This window comes from Crinia signifera, chromosome 8, assembly GCF_055691185.1.
Source record: "Crinia signifera chromosome 8, ASM5569118v1, whole genome shotgun sequence".
NCBI classification, from domain to species: Eukaryota; Metazoa; Chordata; class Amphibia; order Anura; family Myobatrachidae; genus Crinia; species Crinia signifera.
This window is the reverse complement of record NC_139224.1, coordinates 56,113,329-56,128,604: the sequence shown is the minus strand read 5'-3', so window position 1 is coordinate 56,128,604 and position 15,276 is coordinate 56,113,329. Positions and strand designations below refer to the sequence as shown.

The 15,276-nt window shown below is 46.1% G+C and overlaps 1 protein-coding gene across 4 annotated transcripts in view; it reads right to left on the bottom strand.

Moving 5' to 3' along the window:
* Positions 1–609: 609 nt before the first annotated feature.
* The window catches only part of LOC146026074 (platelet glycoprotein IX-like), a 38,781-nt gene continuing 24,114 nt past the window's right edge, over positions 610–15,276 (bottom strand). For 2 of the 4 annotated variants that reach the window (XM_083156440.1, XM_083156441.1), the window contains 2 exons: positions 13,323–13,430; positions 610–2,458 (listed from right to left, as the gene is read on the bottom strand). In XM_083156440.1, the coding sequence (XP_083012566.1) occupies positions 1,902–2,458; positions 13,323–13,430 (665 nt within the window). In that variant the 3' untranslated portion in view covers positions 610–1,901. Of the gene's footprint in view, positions 2,459–10,194; positions 10,501–13,322; positions 13,431–15,276 lie in introns of those variants that run through there. The other 2 variants (XM_083156438.1, XM_083156439.1) reach the window with 2 other exon arrangements.

Here is a 15,276-nt window from a genome sequence, read left to right as displayed (position 1 = left end):
GGAAGTAGAAAGATTATGGAGAAGGCCTAAGGAGAAGGAGATAAAGCATGTGGTGTTGATGTCTATTGGTACTCATGCAAGTATTATTTATCAATAAGAAATAAAATACCTAATCTTCAGTTTGCAAGACACATTAAAATAAACAAAGGTATGTCGACATACAACACCCCCCTCTCCCGGCACCACTGCCTGTATATACAGAGGGAGCGCCTCTCATTTAGCACCTGGAATTGCCAGAATGCCCCCGCTGGCGATCGCCGGTGGAGAGGCGCTCCATCTGACTTGGATGCGCAAGCATCTCAGTATTTTGACGGTGGGGACAGAATTCCTGCCCGTTTCTGCTTCAGGGAGATGGGTAGGGTTGGGGGGTGCGAGGGGCTGTGGGCACCAACAGGGGGGCGGAGTGGAGGCGGCGGAAGACAGTGTTGGTCTCCGTCGGAAGGGGACGCACGAGCATCTCCTGCGCGCATCCCCTTCCGGCGGCTGGCAGGGTCTGGCAGTTGGCGATCCGACTGCCAGCACCCTGCTCAATGAGGCCGGCTACATCTGTACTACTTAGTAGATTGTAAATTGCTACAATAAACAACATTTATTTTAACACCTCTTTTTCTGTGTTTACATTAACTCCACCATATTTCATTTACTTTTATGCCATTTGAGATCAACATCATATTTTACTGTAAGAACATTACATTGGATACTAATAATACATCAACTCACACATACTGTATACCACCCAAAGGACCTGTTAGCGATTTTCACATTGTACTTTTGCAAAGAATAAATGAAAAAAAATATGTCAGGAGTCAGGATTGATCACCAATTACGTCTGAGATTGTCCTTCAAATAAGGTAACAGACTGGTTAAAACACATAACTATTTTTCTTTTTAAGTTTAACTAACAGCTGGTGGCAGGATTGTCAAACAAACTTCTAAAATAAATTTCACAAAGTTGCTTCAGAGCTGATGGGGTCCTAGATGGTCTGCAGCATCCCCCCCACCCCCCTCCGACTTTTTACCACAAATTTGAATCCACAAGTGTGTGTATGTACACAGAAGTTATTGCTGTTGTATTGATGTTTTACCCTGATCTCACTCTTCCCTAATTAGTGTTTTTACCAAACTTGCCTACCCTCCCGGAATGGTAGGGAGGGTCCCGAAAATCGGGTCCCCCTCCTGGTCTCATGGGAAGGTGGGCAAGTCTCCTGCATGCTCCCCAAAGGCCCTGCCTACCCCCGGACACGCTGAAGCAAATTATTTAAATTGACGAGGGAGGGGGTGGGACTAAAGTGATGCAAATTGCGTCATTTCGCATCATTTTAGCCCTGACCCCCCTTGTGATGCCAGCCTTGTACCCGTCCCCTGAAGTGCAAATTTGGGTCTCCTCTCTGGGCTTCTCCAAGAGAGGCAACTACAAAAGTCATATTTTTTATTAGTGTGCGTTTTTTATTAGTACGATCAGTAGCAGCTCTTACCTCTCCAGAGGAGGGGGGCTGCCGCGATGCGGGCCCCCCCTCCCCTCCGCTGCCATGTTCCTGGTCCCCTCAGCTGCGCAGGTCCCAGTCCCCGTCATGCGCCCAGTGCATGCGAAGTAGCCTCTTCAGTACTGCACATGTGCTGGCCCCCAACCTCTGTGGGCTGCTTTTGCAGCAGCCCCCGAAGGCATAATTAGGGTTCCGGGTCCAGTTCATGTGCAGTATCGTCCTCGTACTGCGCATGCACGGGACCCGGTTTTATGGGCTGCCACCCTGCAGCCCATAAGTAAAAACCGCCACTGAGTACGACTATAAGAATTCAGCTGGCACTTTAAATAACAGTTTCAAAGGGTGTTATATTTTAATTTGTACTGGACATTATCATCCCTAGTTACTCCTCTGTTTATACTGTTCCATCATTTCATGTCATTTTCTCTTATTAACTTCAAATTTCATCATTTTAAAGGTTTTCAAGCATAACATCATAACAAAGAACAAAACTAAAAGTAAAACGTAAAGAAAAGCATCATTAAGAAGAAAGTCTGAACAGAGTCTCGAGGGCCTGGAGCAAGAAGCGACTTGTTTTCCTGATAACTGGCTCAGTGATTTCCCAAACAGTGAAGAGGGGGAGACGCACTTCATCCCGCCGACTGTGTCCATGCCTCCATCAGACAGCCACATAATTAAGTACCAGATCTTACAGTCACAATGCAGTGGATTGGAGGATAAGTTAAACTTTTTTAATTTAACCAAGTTATCAAAGGCTCCGACAGGGACTGTTGTGAGCAGGTTCTCCTGCAAATACAATTCTTCTGTTTCTTCAGGAAAGGATGGGATTTCCTTCAGATTCCTGAGACTGCAGTCCACCTTTAATGTCTTTCCAGTCAAATTAGTACATTTACATTTTGCTGGGCAATCACCTTCTACAGCAGCTGTCAGGAACCACAGTACAAGTAGTATTAACATTTGGACTAGACGCCATCCTGAAATGAGAAAATAAAAATGAACTGTAGAACTTGGCAGAAAATTCATTCAGACAATATCAACCGTCACTGCAGATACTAGCAAAGCCAATATATGGGTAAGAAACCTAAGGGGTTATTCAGGTCTGATCGCACAGCTGTGAATTCTCAGGCAGGGCGGTAATAAAACAACGGTGCATAAGTACGGCTCCTAATAGGCATCCTGCGATAAAATCCAGAATTTTTTGATTGACAGAAAGCCAGCATTTTGTGCGGTAACCGTCCATGCATAAGAAAACTAACAATGAAGTGCATCATAATTTCTAAGTGCAATTTTATAATCAAAACCTGCAGTTAGAATCTGAATTTTTGCCATTTTGGAAAAAAGAACTGCTACGTATTTCTTGGTGGTGGACAGAGAATATTAAGAAACACCATTGCTTTTAGTTCACTTCCGTGCTATTTTCTATTTCAAAAACACACTTTTCTGTCCATTTTATGTAGAAGGGCTTTGTCTTGTGAAGAAAACTAAGCAAACTGCTGCTATTTTCAGGAAATGCAGCCTTCTGGGAAAAGAAAAGTTATTATAGGCATACATAATGATGGCTACTAACGCGTATCCCAAGAGGCTCAGAAAGCTCAGCAAGCCGTGTAGCGGTTCCGTTTGTTGTGGCTTTAGCATTTTCTTCCCTTACGTTCTAAGTAAGTATAATCTTAGGAGAAAATTTACTATGATGGGAGTTCTATTGAAGATGGGGTGTCTCCCATAGCAACCAATCAGATTCTACTTCTTATTTATTAAGCACCTTCTAGAATATAATAGGTAGAATCTGATTGGTTGCCCATAGCAACATCACATCTTTAATAGAGGTCCAATCTTAGTAAATGTACCCCTTAGAAACAGACTATAATTGCAAGAGAAGCTGATACACTTAGTTAGTTGGATAATTTATGGACAGAGACAGAAGGACAGAGACAAACAGACGAACGTATGGAGACATACAGACAAACGGAGACAGACAAACAGATGGACAGATGGAGGGAGATGGAGAGATGGATGGACGGAGACAGACAGACGAAGACACACAGACGGATGGGGACAGACAAATGGATGGAGATGGATGGATGGACAGAGACAGATGGACGAACAGAGACAGATGGATGGAGACAGACAGATAAACATAAACAGACAGACAGACTCTGAATCAGGCTCACAATTCATAACTTCAATGCAAAAATCCCAGACCACAGTAGAGTTAATATAAGCAGGATAAGTTATATGCAAAGAAAGGAACCCAAAGGTAACCAGCCACAAATCAGCAGCAGAGGAGACTGGCTCATACTCTTTAACTTTAAGATAATTTTTCCCCCAAATCTGTAGCACTGATGGTGCCCGTTTCACCCCAATCCATGGGCTCAAACAGTCATTTCCCTTTCCTGGCATCCCACTGCTCTCAGCTAGATTAGTGGGAGATAGGGTTACCACCTCATCCCTTTAATTCCGGACACATATTAATTACACAGGTGCTGTCGCTGGCTGACTTCAAGACTCCATTTCACCTGGTTTTAAACTGCCACAGAACCTGTGTAATTAATTTGTGTCCAAAATTAAAGGGATGAGGTGGTCACCCTAGTGGGAGACTGCCTTGTCTGTAGTGCCGGCTTCTTCACTGTGATGGGAGCATGTAATAGTACAGTGCGGACCCAACTCCTGCCACTGAGCAGATGCTACATCTTGTTTAACGTACCTTAGGCTACGTTGTCAGCGTAGCCATTGCCGTGCGCCCGGCTAATATGTAACTTACTGGCAGCGGAGCTTCGGCGGGCGGAGGGGGGAGATCTTCGCGGTCTGAAGGGCGGCCGCCAGAGCTTCCTCGGCAGCCAGCAGGAGGGGGGAGATCCCGGCGGGCGGCCGGAGGAGACGCATACGTGTCCTGGCAGCAATGTATGTAATTCAGTGTAATGCCGCTGGGGGAGCATCACATGGTTTCCCGGCTCCCCCAGCAGCACTACGCTAATTGCGTACATTGCGGGGACTGTCATGGCGGACGGAGAGACGAGTGCTGGAGGAGAGGAATGCTGGCGATAGGGACATCATTGAGGTAAGTATAATGCACTACACAGGCACACACACAGTACACACTCCCACACTACACACACACACACACACAGCACCCACTAACACAATCATATCCCCACTATCCACGTCACACCCCCAATATCCACGTGGGCGCTGAGTTAATTTCATAAAGTGAAGCGCAGTGAGCGTAGCGAGCCCCATGAGGGGGATGCATATCCACTTCACTTTATGAAATTAAAACTTTATAAAATTAACTCCACGCCCACGTGGGTAATGGGGCTATGACGTGGATAGTGGGGATATGATCCATTATGTATTAGCACAGCTCAAGTTATGTAAAGTTACGTAAATTACGTAGTTTATGTAAATTACGTAATTTGCGTAAATTACGTAGTTTACGTAGCCAGTTTAGTGGTGTATTGGTATTCTCAATACACCACTACGGAAACTACGTAATGGGCGCCCTGCTAATACATACTGTAAGTACCCTAAATTCTTATGGGTTGATTAAAATAACTTTTCCCTTCTTCACATACACAGAATGCCATGATTGTTCTTAAACAATAGCCGTTCTTGACATTTCTACAGATACATTTGTGGATACATTCCCAAACCAGTTACATCTTGTCCCTTGTCCTGTTACCTTCCCACATGATCCTGTTTTCTAATCTGTTCAAAAATTGTAACTTGTGTGAGACAAGAATGTGAAGAACTATTTGTGTGAGTTTGAACAATTATCTAGGCTAAAAGCCAAATCATCAGAAGCTGAAAATGGAGTCCTTTAGACAAAATGGAGTTATCTTTAACATTGATGAGAATGTATTGACCATTTTATGGAGTGTAAGTTGTTTTATAATTTAGCAGTCAGAAAACTGAGGACTTGTTGTACTTCCACCTTTAAAACTCTGTGACATTTAACCTTCTTTGACTTATACATGTTTAGCTGGATATTAATTGCCTTGTGGGCTATGGTTCTCCTTTTAGCAAATCTATCACAGAAATCCAATGAAGAAGCATTTTAATTGTCACATTTTGCTTGTTCAGTACATGGCTATTTTCCAAAACTGATAACATTCTAAGAGGCAAAGAAAATTTGATAAGGCAAATATGATATAACATATTTATAGAAAAAGCCTGTTTTCTACCGCTGTTGGCATAAAACGTAGTTTTAGTTTAGTTAATTTTGAGCCAGACATAAATATTTTAAGTACAACCCTAGAATTATACAACAGTCTGGGCATCTTAACACACAATATATATATATATATATATATATATATATATATATATATATATATATATATATATCCACAAGTGCTTAATAAAAAGCCAGGGCACTCACCATTGCAGTCACAGTCAGCTCTTGTTTAATTATACATAAGTATTGTCGACGTTTCGACCCTCTAGGGGCCTTTGTCAAGACAGCTCATATGCATCGATTGGCAAAACACAGGCAGGCAGAGTACTCTGCCTGCCTGTGTTTTGCCAATCGATGCATATGAGCTGTCTTGACAAAGGCCCCTAGAGGGTCGAAACGTCGACAATACTTATGTATAATTAAACAAGAGCTGACTGTGACTGCAATGGTGAGTGCCCTGGCTTTTTATTAAGCACTTGTGGATATTTTTGGTCGTCTGGATAGGATTACCTTAAGGTGCACCCCAGTACATCCAACTCTCCTGGATGCGAGTGCGGGATTCTCTGCCTATATATATATATATATATATATATATATATATAGGTACTTGTGTACTAGCATGGCGCCCATCGCATCGCAGACCATATCCAATGATATGCGGCATGCCTATATTCTGTGTGCGACTGTGGCTGTACCTGCATACAGAATGCTATGTTACAGTGATTTCCATGAATACACTATTTCATATGCAGATACAGCCTCACTCACACACATAATATAGGCATGTTGCATATCATTTTAATCAGCAGAAGCTGCTGATGCCCCTAGGCCAGTGGTTCCCAAACTTTTTCAGTCCGGGGCACCCTTTGGATCTCCATGACTTTTTCAAGGCACCCTTAAGCCAAAATAATTATCAAACTATCCCTCTTTTTTTTTTTAAGTTGTTGGGTCAAAACAATGCTATCAGTCTTTAGCTCAGGAAAAAATGACTTATTATTTTGTTTGTAAAAATAATAAACAGAAATCCAAGAAACAATGCCCCCACCTGCTTACCAGCTTGTTCTCTCTTCCCTATAACATTGCATAATACCCCTTTCATACAGTACCTGCAACCTGGCAATTACCCAGCATCATTTTGCCGGGTGCATTCTGACCCCCTTTCCCACCAAGCGGCAAATTACCCGGTAATTTGCTGAACAACACAGGTAATTCTTTGGTGTGAAAGGGTCAACCTGGGTCTTAAATCCCGGGTCACTGACCCTGGAGAAGAGTAGTGTAGGTGACATGGGATTTTCAACCCAAATTGACCTTTTCACACCAAAGAAATATCAGTGTTAAGGGGCCTACACACCTAGTCATGCAGAAGCGTTCTGAATGATGATAGATCGCTCAGAACGCTTGAGCATGATCGCTTAGCACGAGCGATCTGTCAGAGCCAATGTTCTCACCGGAAAGCATGCTGCATATTAATCGCCAGATGACAGCGATGCTATCGTCCCTACACACAGTGCGATGTAGGGGCATTTTCTAAGCGAACTAGTGAGAACACATAGAAAATGCCTGTATATCACTATGTGTGTAGGCCACATTATTCAGCAAATTACCGGATTTAAATTTTTAACCCGGTAATTTGCTGCTCGGTGTGAAAGAAGAGGTATAAGTCACTTACAGCAGGCATCCCCTTCCTATAGATTTCCCTATGCAGCCTCTCACATAAAACATATTATTTTTTTTGTCACTTTCTCAGCCAGAACTTGAATTAGCTGCCAGGACTCTTGTCCAGTGCACTCCTTGGACACTCCAGCATAATCACATTTTTTTTTTGTCTGACCAAGTTACAGGTTACACCCCCTGAGCACATCCGGCACAATACCCCCCGCCGGTTGATTCCAGTCAAATGGATTATGGACCATCACTTGCCACTGCACCATCTACAGCACATCCCACACACCCAGTGCCAGATTAGTTAGTCATGGGCGTGGAGCTGACATTTAGGGAAGGCCTATTGTGTGCCATTAGAGGTAGTGTAATCAGTACCGTACCGGTGACATTCAGTACTACAAATATTAAGGCACTACCTTCCCACTCTATATCACATTCCCACACTGCATTCCATCATATTTACCTCCCCACTCTACATCACTATGCTACCTGTTGACACTACATCTCCACACAATACCTCCCCAAATTCCTACCAACACTACATCCCCACATTATATCATTATGTTACATACACGCATTATATCACTACACTACCTCCAAATTCCGTGAACTATATCCAGCTAATAAGTCCTGGGGGGGGGGTCTCAATAAAACACAAGGTAAGGGAGCAGCACAAAGGGGTGAGGAGCCAGACACACAGGGGTGAGGGAGAGGGGGCAGGCACATAGGGATGAGGTTAATAGGCAGCAGAGGGTTGAGGTGGCAGGGGAAAAATGGCAAATGGTAAGTGAGGGTAAGGGGACAGGTACACAGGGATGAGGGTAAGAGGCAACAGAGGGGTGAGGTGGCAAGCACATGGAGATGAGAGTAAGGGTGCAGGCATACAGGGGTCAGGGTAAGGGGTCAGCAGATTGATAAGGTGGCAGACACACAGGTTAAGGGGGTGGGAACAGAGGGGTCAGGGTAAAGTGGCAGCAGAGGCAGCTCCAACCCCAACCCCCCCCCCCCCCGCTGCCTGAGCACCCCCCTACCCCCCAGCGCAGGTGTACACGCTGCCCGGCCTGCTGACTCGGCACGGGCAGCAACTCAGCTCCCTGCATTAACCCCTGCGCCGATGTACACGCTGCTCGGCCTGCTGACTCAGCACGGGCAGCCGCTCAGCTCCCTGCATTAACCTCCCACGGCCCCGACGTACGTGCTGCCCGGGTTGCTGACTAGCCGCACAGGCAGCCGCTAAGCTCCCTGCACTAATACCCCCTCCCCGGCACCGACAATCACGCTGCCGTCCTGCTAACTCGGCACAGGCAGCCGCTCACCCACTCCCCGCGCTAGCTCCTTACACACTGTCCAGCCCAGCTTGCATGAAAAAAAAATACATGCGGCTGACAGGCTGCGTCGGCGGCACCCCGGTGACAGCGCCGCGGCACCCCAGGGAGCCGCGGCGCACAGTTTGGGAACCACTGGCCTAGGCATTCCAAATGCCCTAGGCATTTACCTAGTTTGCCTATGCCTAGGGCCGGCTCTGGTGCCATGGGTGGGGGACGTTGATTGGTTGTGGTGTTCATGGGGGAGGAGGTGCAGGTGCGGGGGTGGGAACAGAGGGCTTTCCCTCCCCCGGCCATGTTACTACAAGTTCTTTACAAAATCAAAACCGACAGGCAGGGTACCCCGAATAGTCCTAGTATACCAAGTTTGGCCCTCCAGAGTTTGGTTCCCAATGTCCAAAGAATTTTTCCAAGGAACTCCAGACCTTCTGGAACGACTTCCACAGTGCATGTAGATAGCGATCTTACTATGCTGCTAACTGTACAAAACCTTTCAGCTTTCTCCGCAGCCTTGATTAATGCCTGCCTTAGGCCCAGGACCAGATCCAGATATCAGGCCATAATCATTTAGTTTTTTTCCTGGCGTACTACACAGATGTCATCAAACGCCCATTCCGAATCTATTTTAGCCCTAGGCTCCTTGGCCGCTAAATTCGAAAGGGGACTAGCCTCCGCCACAATAGGCTCCTATGGCTCAGCTCTGGCACTCTTAATTCCTGGATTTACAGAGAACAAATTATACCTTAGGCTTCTCAAAGGTATGTTCCTGTCTAGGCCCCCATGCCCAAGATATTGGGACATTAACCCTAGCCTAGATTTCCTAGCCACGATATCATCCCCAACTGATATTTTTGGTATTTCCAAAAAGCTAGCTGTGCTATTGTCCCTTGCCTTCACAGCTAGGGGAGTGGAGCGCTCCTTAATTCACATTTCCGAGCCATGGATGACCATAACACCGGCTGGTTTCCACATAGGCTTAAGGGGTCACACTAAAACAAGTTCTATTCATACTCCCCTGGTAAAACCTGATTTGGTTAGGGATCAGACAGATCCAGACCTCTGCCTGGTCACTTGCCTAACTCATTATCTAACACTTACATCTTCATTGAGATCTGACATTTCAAATCTATATATCACATGCCAGAAACCTTACCGCCCCGCCGGACCTTCCACTATAAGGGGTTGGATAGTATCCGCCATGCACAGTTCAGGAATTGACACTTCCCTTTTCAAAGGTCACTCCCTTCGATGTGCTGCCGTTACTTTGGCGGCAGCTAGGGGCCTTCCCTTGCAGGGCATTATGCAATCAGTGCATTGGTCATCCTCTCAGACCTTCATGAAACACTATTGGAGACCTTCCGATACCCAAAGGATACAATTGTTTAGAGCAACCACCAGGTATGTGGTAGTCTACCCACTAGCTGTTGGTAGGTGGCAATCCTCCCGATAAACAAACCTTAGTTGGTAGGAATCTGTGATCTGCAAAAACTCTCTTTGTTCTATGGAATAGGATTGCCACCTAGCAACAGCTCCCACCCTACACACCCTTTACCTTTGAGATGGCTGTTGTTTTTAACATTTAAGGTCAGCCGTAGGCTTAATCTCTTGTTTGGGTTACAGGCGCTCCAAAAGCCCAGAGGAAACTGCAACCGCAGCCACAGAAGGAACATAAGTGAATTCAGCCTTCCCGCCTGCACATCGCGCATCCTGTGTAATGATGGGAGACCAAGACCTTCATTTATGGAGCTCTTAAAAGAACGTCTCTTCATATTTGGGGTTTCCTGTGGTCCCAGACAAATTTACCACATCTCAATTGGAGAGAAGAGAGGACAGAAGTGAGAATCGCCATGGGTAGAGTCTGAAAGAGGTACAAAAGTTTGTGGAGGACATTCATTTTAAGTACATTAATGCAACCAATACAGGATACAAATAATGTCTGCAATGAGTGATATCTTATTCTGTTCTAAATAAGGAGAATAGTTTGTTTTATATAGAGAAATATATGATTTGGTGAGATGGACACCAAGGTATTTAATGGAGTCTAATAGCCATTTAAATGTATAACTAAGATGAAGGAGGTCTAGGGAAGGCTTTGGGATGTGGTAAGGCTTCTGACTTGACATGAATTATCTTATAACCGGATAATTGCCCATAGAGGGAAATTGCTTGAAATAGATTTGGAAGAGAAATCAAGGGATTGGTGAGGGTAAGGAGAACATCGTCCACAAAAAGAGAAAGCTTATAAGAGGATCCACCAATAGAGATGCCTGAGTTATCTGGATTCACCCTAATCCTGCAGGCCAAGGGTTTGATGAATAGGGCAAATATTAATTGAGAGAGTGCATCCCTGCCTGGTGTCATTAGAGATAGGAAAGGAGTCAGAAAGGAGACCTCCAGCAAGATCGGAAGTAGAAGGTTTAAGATAGAGAGCCTTAATGGCCTGGAGAAATTTATTGCCAAATACAAACCTGAGCAGTGTAGTTATCATAAAAGGCCAAGAGAATCTATCAAAAGCCTTCTCAGCATCAATGGCAAGAAGAAGGGAAAGGAACTTGATAGAGTTCAAGTGGTGAATGAGATCCACTGTGTACCTTGTATTATCCTGGACTTGTCGGGAGGGTACAAAGCCTACCTGGTCCTGGTGAAGAGTGGTAAGTGGTATTCAACCGAATTTTGTCAAAAAGTTTAAGGTTTGTATTCAAGAGGGAGATTGGCCTATAATTAGTGACCAAATGGGGGGCTTTATCTTTATAAGTATCTTGAGGGAAGCTACTATCATTGAGAATATAAAAGAGTTTGGTAGTTGAAGCATTAGTGAACTCTGAAAGGTCTTATGGTAAGAAAAAGGTAGACCATATGGACCAGGAGCCTTGGATAGTTTCTGTGTCTTGAGGGCCTGGGAGACCTCCTCCTCTGTGATAGGAAGATTAAGTGACTTTGGTTAAATTGAAGGGAGCCAGAGGAGTACTTGAGTGCTGGAATCGCCATTGTACTGTACCCTACAAGCCTTTAATCGATTAGCAAGGAGAGTCTGCTGCTTTGTTGCATTTCTCATAAAATTGCTGGTTAAGCCAGCAAAGAGTTTTCTCTAACCTTTCAGAGTGGATAGCATTAAGTGGTCAGCATGTTCCTGCACTCTGTCATTTGGTTGCATTCCTGCGCTCGGGTGTTTGGGCACATTCAGGCATTTGAACATGTTCGTGCGTTCAGGTGAGTTTCTGCGCTCAGGTTTTCGGACACATTTGAGCACTTGGCTAGAGTTGTGGGTTTGAGTACAAGTTGTCCTGTGCTCCCTCTCAGGCTGCCTTTGGGTTATCACATAAGGTCTCCCTCAGACCTTGGCGCCAGAAAATTATCACATTTGAGCACTTGGGTGAGTTCCTGCACTCGGGTGTTCGGGAGTGTTGGTGCGCTTAGGCATTTGAGCACGTTACCGTGTTTTAATCGTACACTCTCGTGTTTGTGTGAGTTCAGGCATATGGAAGAATTTGTGTGCTCGGGTGTTTGAGCCCGTTCACATTTGGAGGTGCTCGGGTGTCCGTGCACTTGGGTGTTCAGGCGCAATTAATTCGCTCAGGTGTTCGGGCGTGTTCGGTTGTTCAGGCTGCTCGTGCACTTGGGCGCTCAGGTGTTTTCGTGTGCTTGAGTTTTCATATGCACTCAGGTATTTGAGTGCTCGGCACATTTGTGTTTTGGCACGTTCGGATGCTCAGGTGTTCAGTTGCGCTCAGGAATTCAGTCACATGGGCCCAGGCGATTATGCTCTGGTCAACTGTCCTGTTCACATTTTGAGCATACATGCCCACCAGTATGTTAGACCCAGCAAATTAAGGCCTAACTAACTGTAGTTGCTTTTAGTCATATAAACACACAATGGGCCATGGGCCTAATTCAGACCTGATCACAGGAAAATTTGTTCTCAAAATGGATAAAAACATGTGCAGGGGGGCAGATATAACATGCAGAGAGAGAGTTAGATTTGGGTGAGTTATTTTGTTTCTGTACAGGGTAAATACTTTCTGCTTTATTTTTACACTGCAATTGGGATTTCAGCTTAAACCCACCTCACACAAATCTAGCTGTCTCTGCACATGTTTCATCTGCCCCACCTGCAGGGCAGCATGGTTTTGCCCATTTTGAGAAAAAAAATTCCCTGCGATATGGCCTGAATTAGGCCCCATGCACAGTGCTAAGTATAGCAAAATCCACCTGCGCAACAGAGATGTATACCACTCTGAAACAGCCACTATGGGACAGAGGTATCAAGATTCAAAAAGTGATAAAATGGAGAGTGATAAACAGCCAGCAAATGATCTCCTACCTGCCATGTTACAGGCTGGGTTTGAAATATGACAGGTAGGAGCTGATTGGCTGGTTGTTTATCACTCTCCTCGTTATTAAATTTTGAAGCTTGATACATCCAGCCCTTAGTGTGAAGGAGGCATTGGCTTTAGGCTGACCAGCTGGTGCTGTAGCACAATATACATAAAGTAATGGTTCCATTGACACAGCCATCTAGCAGTCACCTTAAGAACTTTACACCCCACAGTACATCAGGATGGGTGATAGCTAACATGGAATAAATGAAGCCTTCATTTTTTTCCCTTAGCTGTCATTGGTTAATCGGGCACTGCATATGTAGAACAAGCCAATCAAAAGTAGAATAAACAATTAGGATACCTTTATTTATTAACTGAAACCACGTAGGCCCATGACTATTTCTCTTCATATTTCCTGACCACCATGTTTGGTTATTGTGATTAATCCAATTTGCTCCAGGGGTGAGACCTGTATAAGAGGAGAAACGAGAAGAAGCAATGTTAGAGGAATAAATATGCTCTGCATTCATGATGTGTGACGCAACTGACTGACACGTCTTGGTGTCAGGAAGAGATAACAGCTGGTGGTCAGGACATGTGAAAATGGGAAAAACCAATAAGCGACCTAGTGTTTAGGAATGATAAGGAGTCTGTAAGATATCTAATAGTCAGAGCTAAACAGCCCGAAATAAGTGTTTGGAAATGCAAAACAATTTTTAAAACTCTGTGACATCCTGCGATATATGTATATAAGCCAACACTTTTGTAATAGTCTATGTAATAGGAATACAAAGTGTGATAATAATTGTATTTTTCTTTTAATTCAATCAAAAGGAGATTAATGTTTTTTTTTTTAAGTGGTAATAGCATGTTTATTATAGTTCATCCTTAGACACAGAAGTGCATATCCAGTGATGGGCAGGGACAGACAGGTGCATATAAAAGTGGCTGTGTGCTAGTTTCACTGCACCTTGCAACAATTCGGCAACTTTTTCTCCCTTGCTGACCTGTCCAAATTCATTACTGCAACATTGAAATGACATACTTGGTGGAACGAGGGCTGTATAAGCACAAGTGTAGTTAAGAGACTGTGAATTGGGCTGGTATAATAAAGTTTAGTGAAAATGACTAGGCATAGAAGGAGGGGTTAATGCAGGGCGGGAAGCCCCCACCAATGGGTGGCCAGGGGGGTAGCACCCCAGGTCAGGGGTATATAAGCTGAGGTAGCAAAGGTTACACTCCTCTTTGAGTTTTGATCTGCAGGAGATCTGTGACACAAAGATAAGTACCCCCTCTAGTTGTACCTGTTTTAAGCATGACTGGCAGGCCTAAGAGAAGTGCTCCGCCGCCACGCTGGCTGGCAGACGTCGCGCGCCCGCTCAGCCATGTCCCTGGTCGTGGGGAAAAGGGTGCTGGAAGGTCCGCGGTGACAGTGGTGGGGGGCGGGGGGTCGCGGCCTGTATCTCCCAACACTAGTGGCAGCGGTGAGGCAGGCGAGCGTTCCCCTCTCCCCGCTCGCGCTGCGAGCGCCGACAGCGTACCTGGCTGCAGCGGGGCGGGCGAGTCAAGCGTCAGTGCGGGCGGCGTTGCCGGGCCTTCAGGCGCGTCATCGGGAGGCGGAGGGGCGGGCGGGACGCGCTCCCCCCTCGCGCGCGCTCACGGCGGTGAAGCGCAAATGATTGTATTAGATGAGGGAAACCTGGTCGGCTCCACGGGGCAGCCCGCGGCGTCTCAGCCAGGGAGGGCGGTGCCGTCGGTGGGAGACGGCGAAAACGCCGCTCCCAGCGCTGTCTCTGGTGCGCAGTTGGGAGACAGTGGGCTTATAGCGCCCTCTGCTGACTCCCAGCTGCAAGCGCCGGAGAGTGATGTAGAAACTCTCTCTGCGGGTGAGCATAGGGAGGCAGGGGCACAACCACAGGGACCCGTGCCCAGTGAGACAGGGGGGGCAGGTTTAAGCACCCCTGGGGAAAATGGCAGCCAGGAAAGAGTGGTAGGAGGAGAGAGCCACTCTGGCGGCAGGTCAAGCCCCTTTATAGTTATCACTGGGGGACCTGTATCTGGGAGAGCCATGGACGAGGGATCTCGGACATGGCATAGACAGGGTCATGAGGCCGGGCGGCCCTATGGAACAGGGGCGGCTCGCCCCCCGGCTGGGGAGCGAGTTTATGAGCATGACATGTTGGGTTTTAGGGGTCAGCCGCCTCACGGCCTGTTGACACCATGGGTGCCAGGATACGGGGCCCAACCACAGCACAGTTTTACACCGAGCCCTCATTTTAATCTGGCAGCAGGGGGCTCGTCCCATCACCCACCCC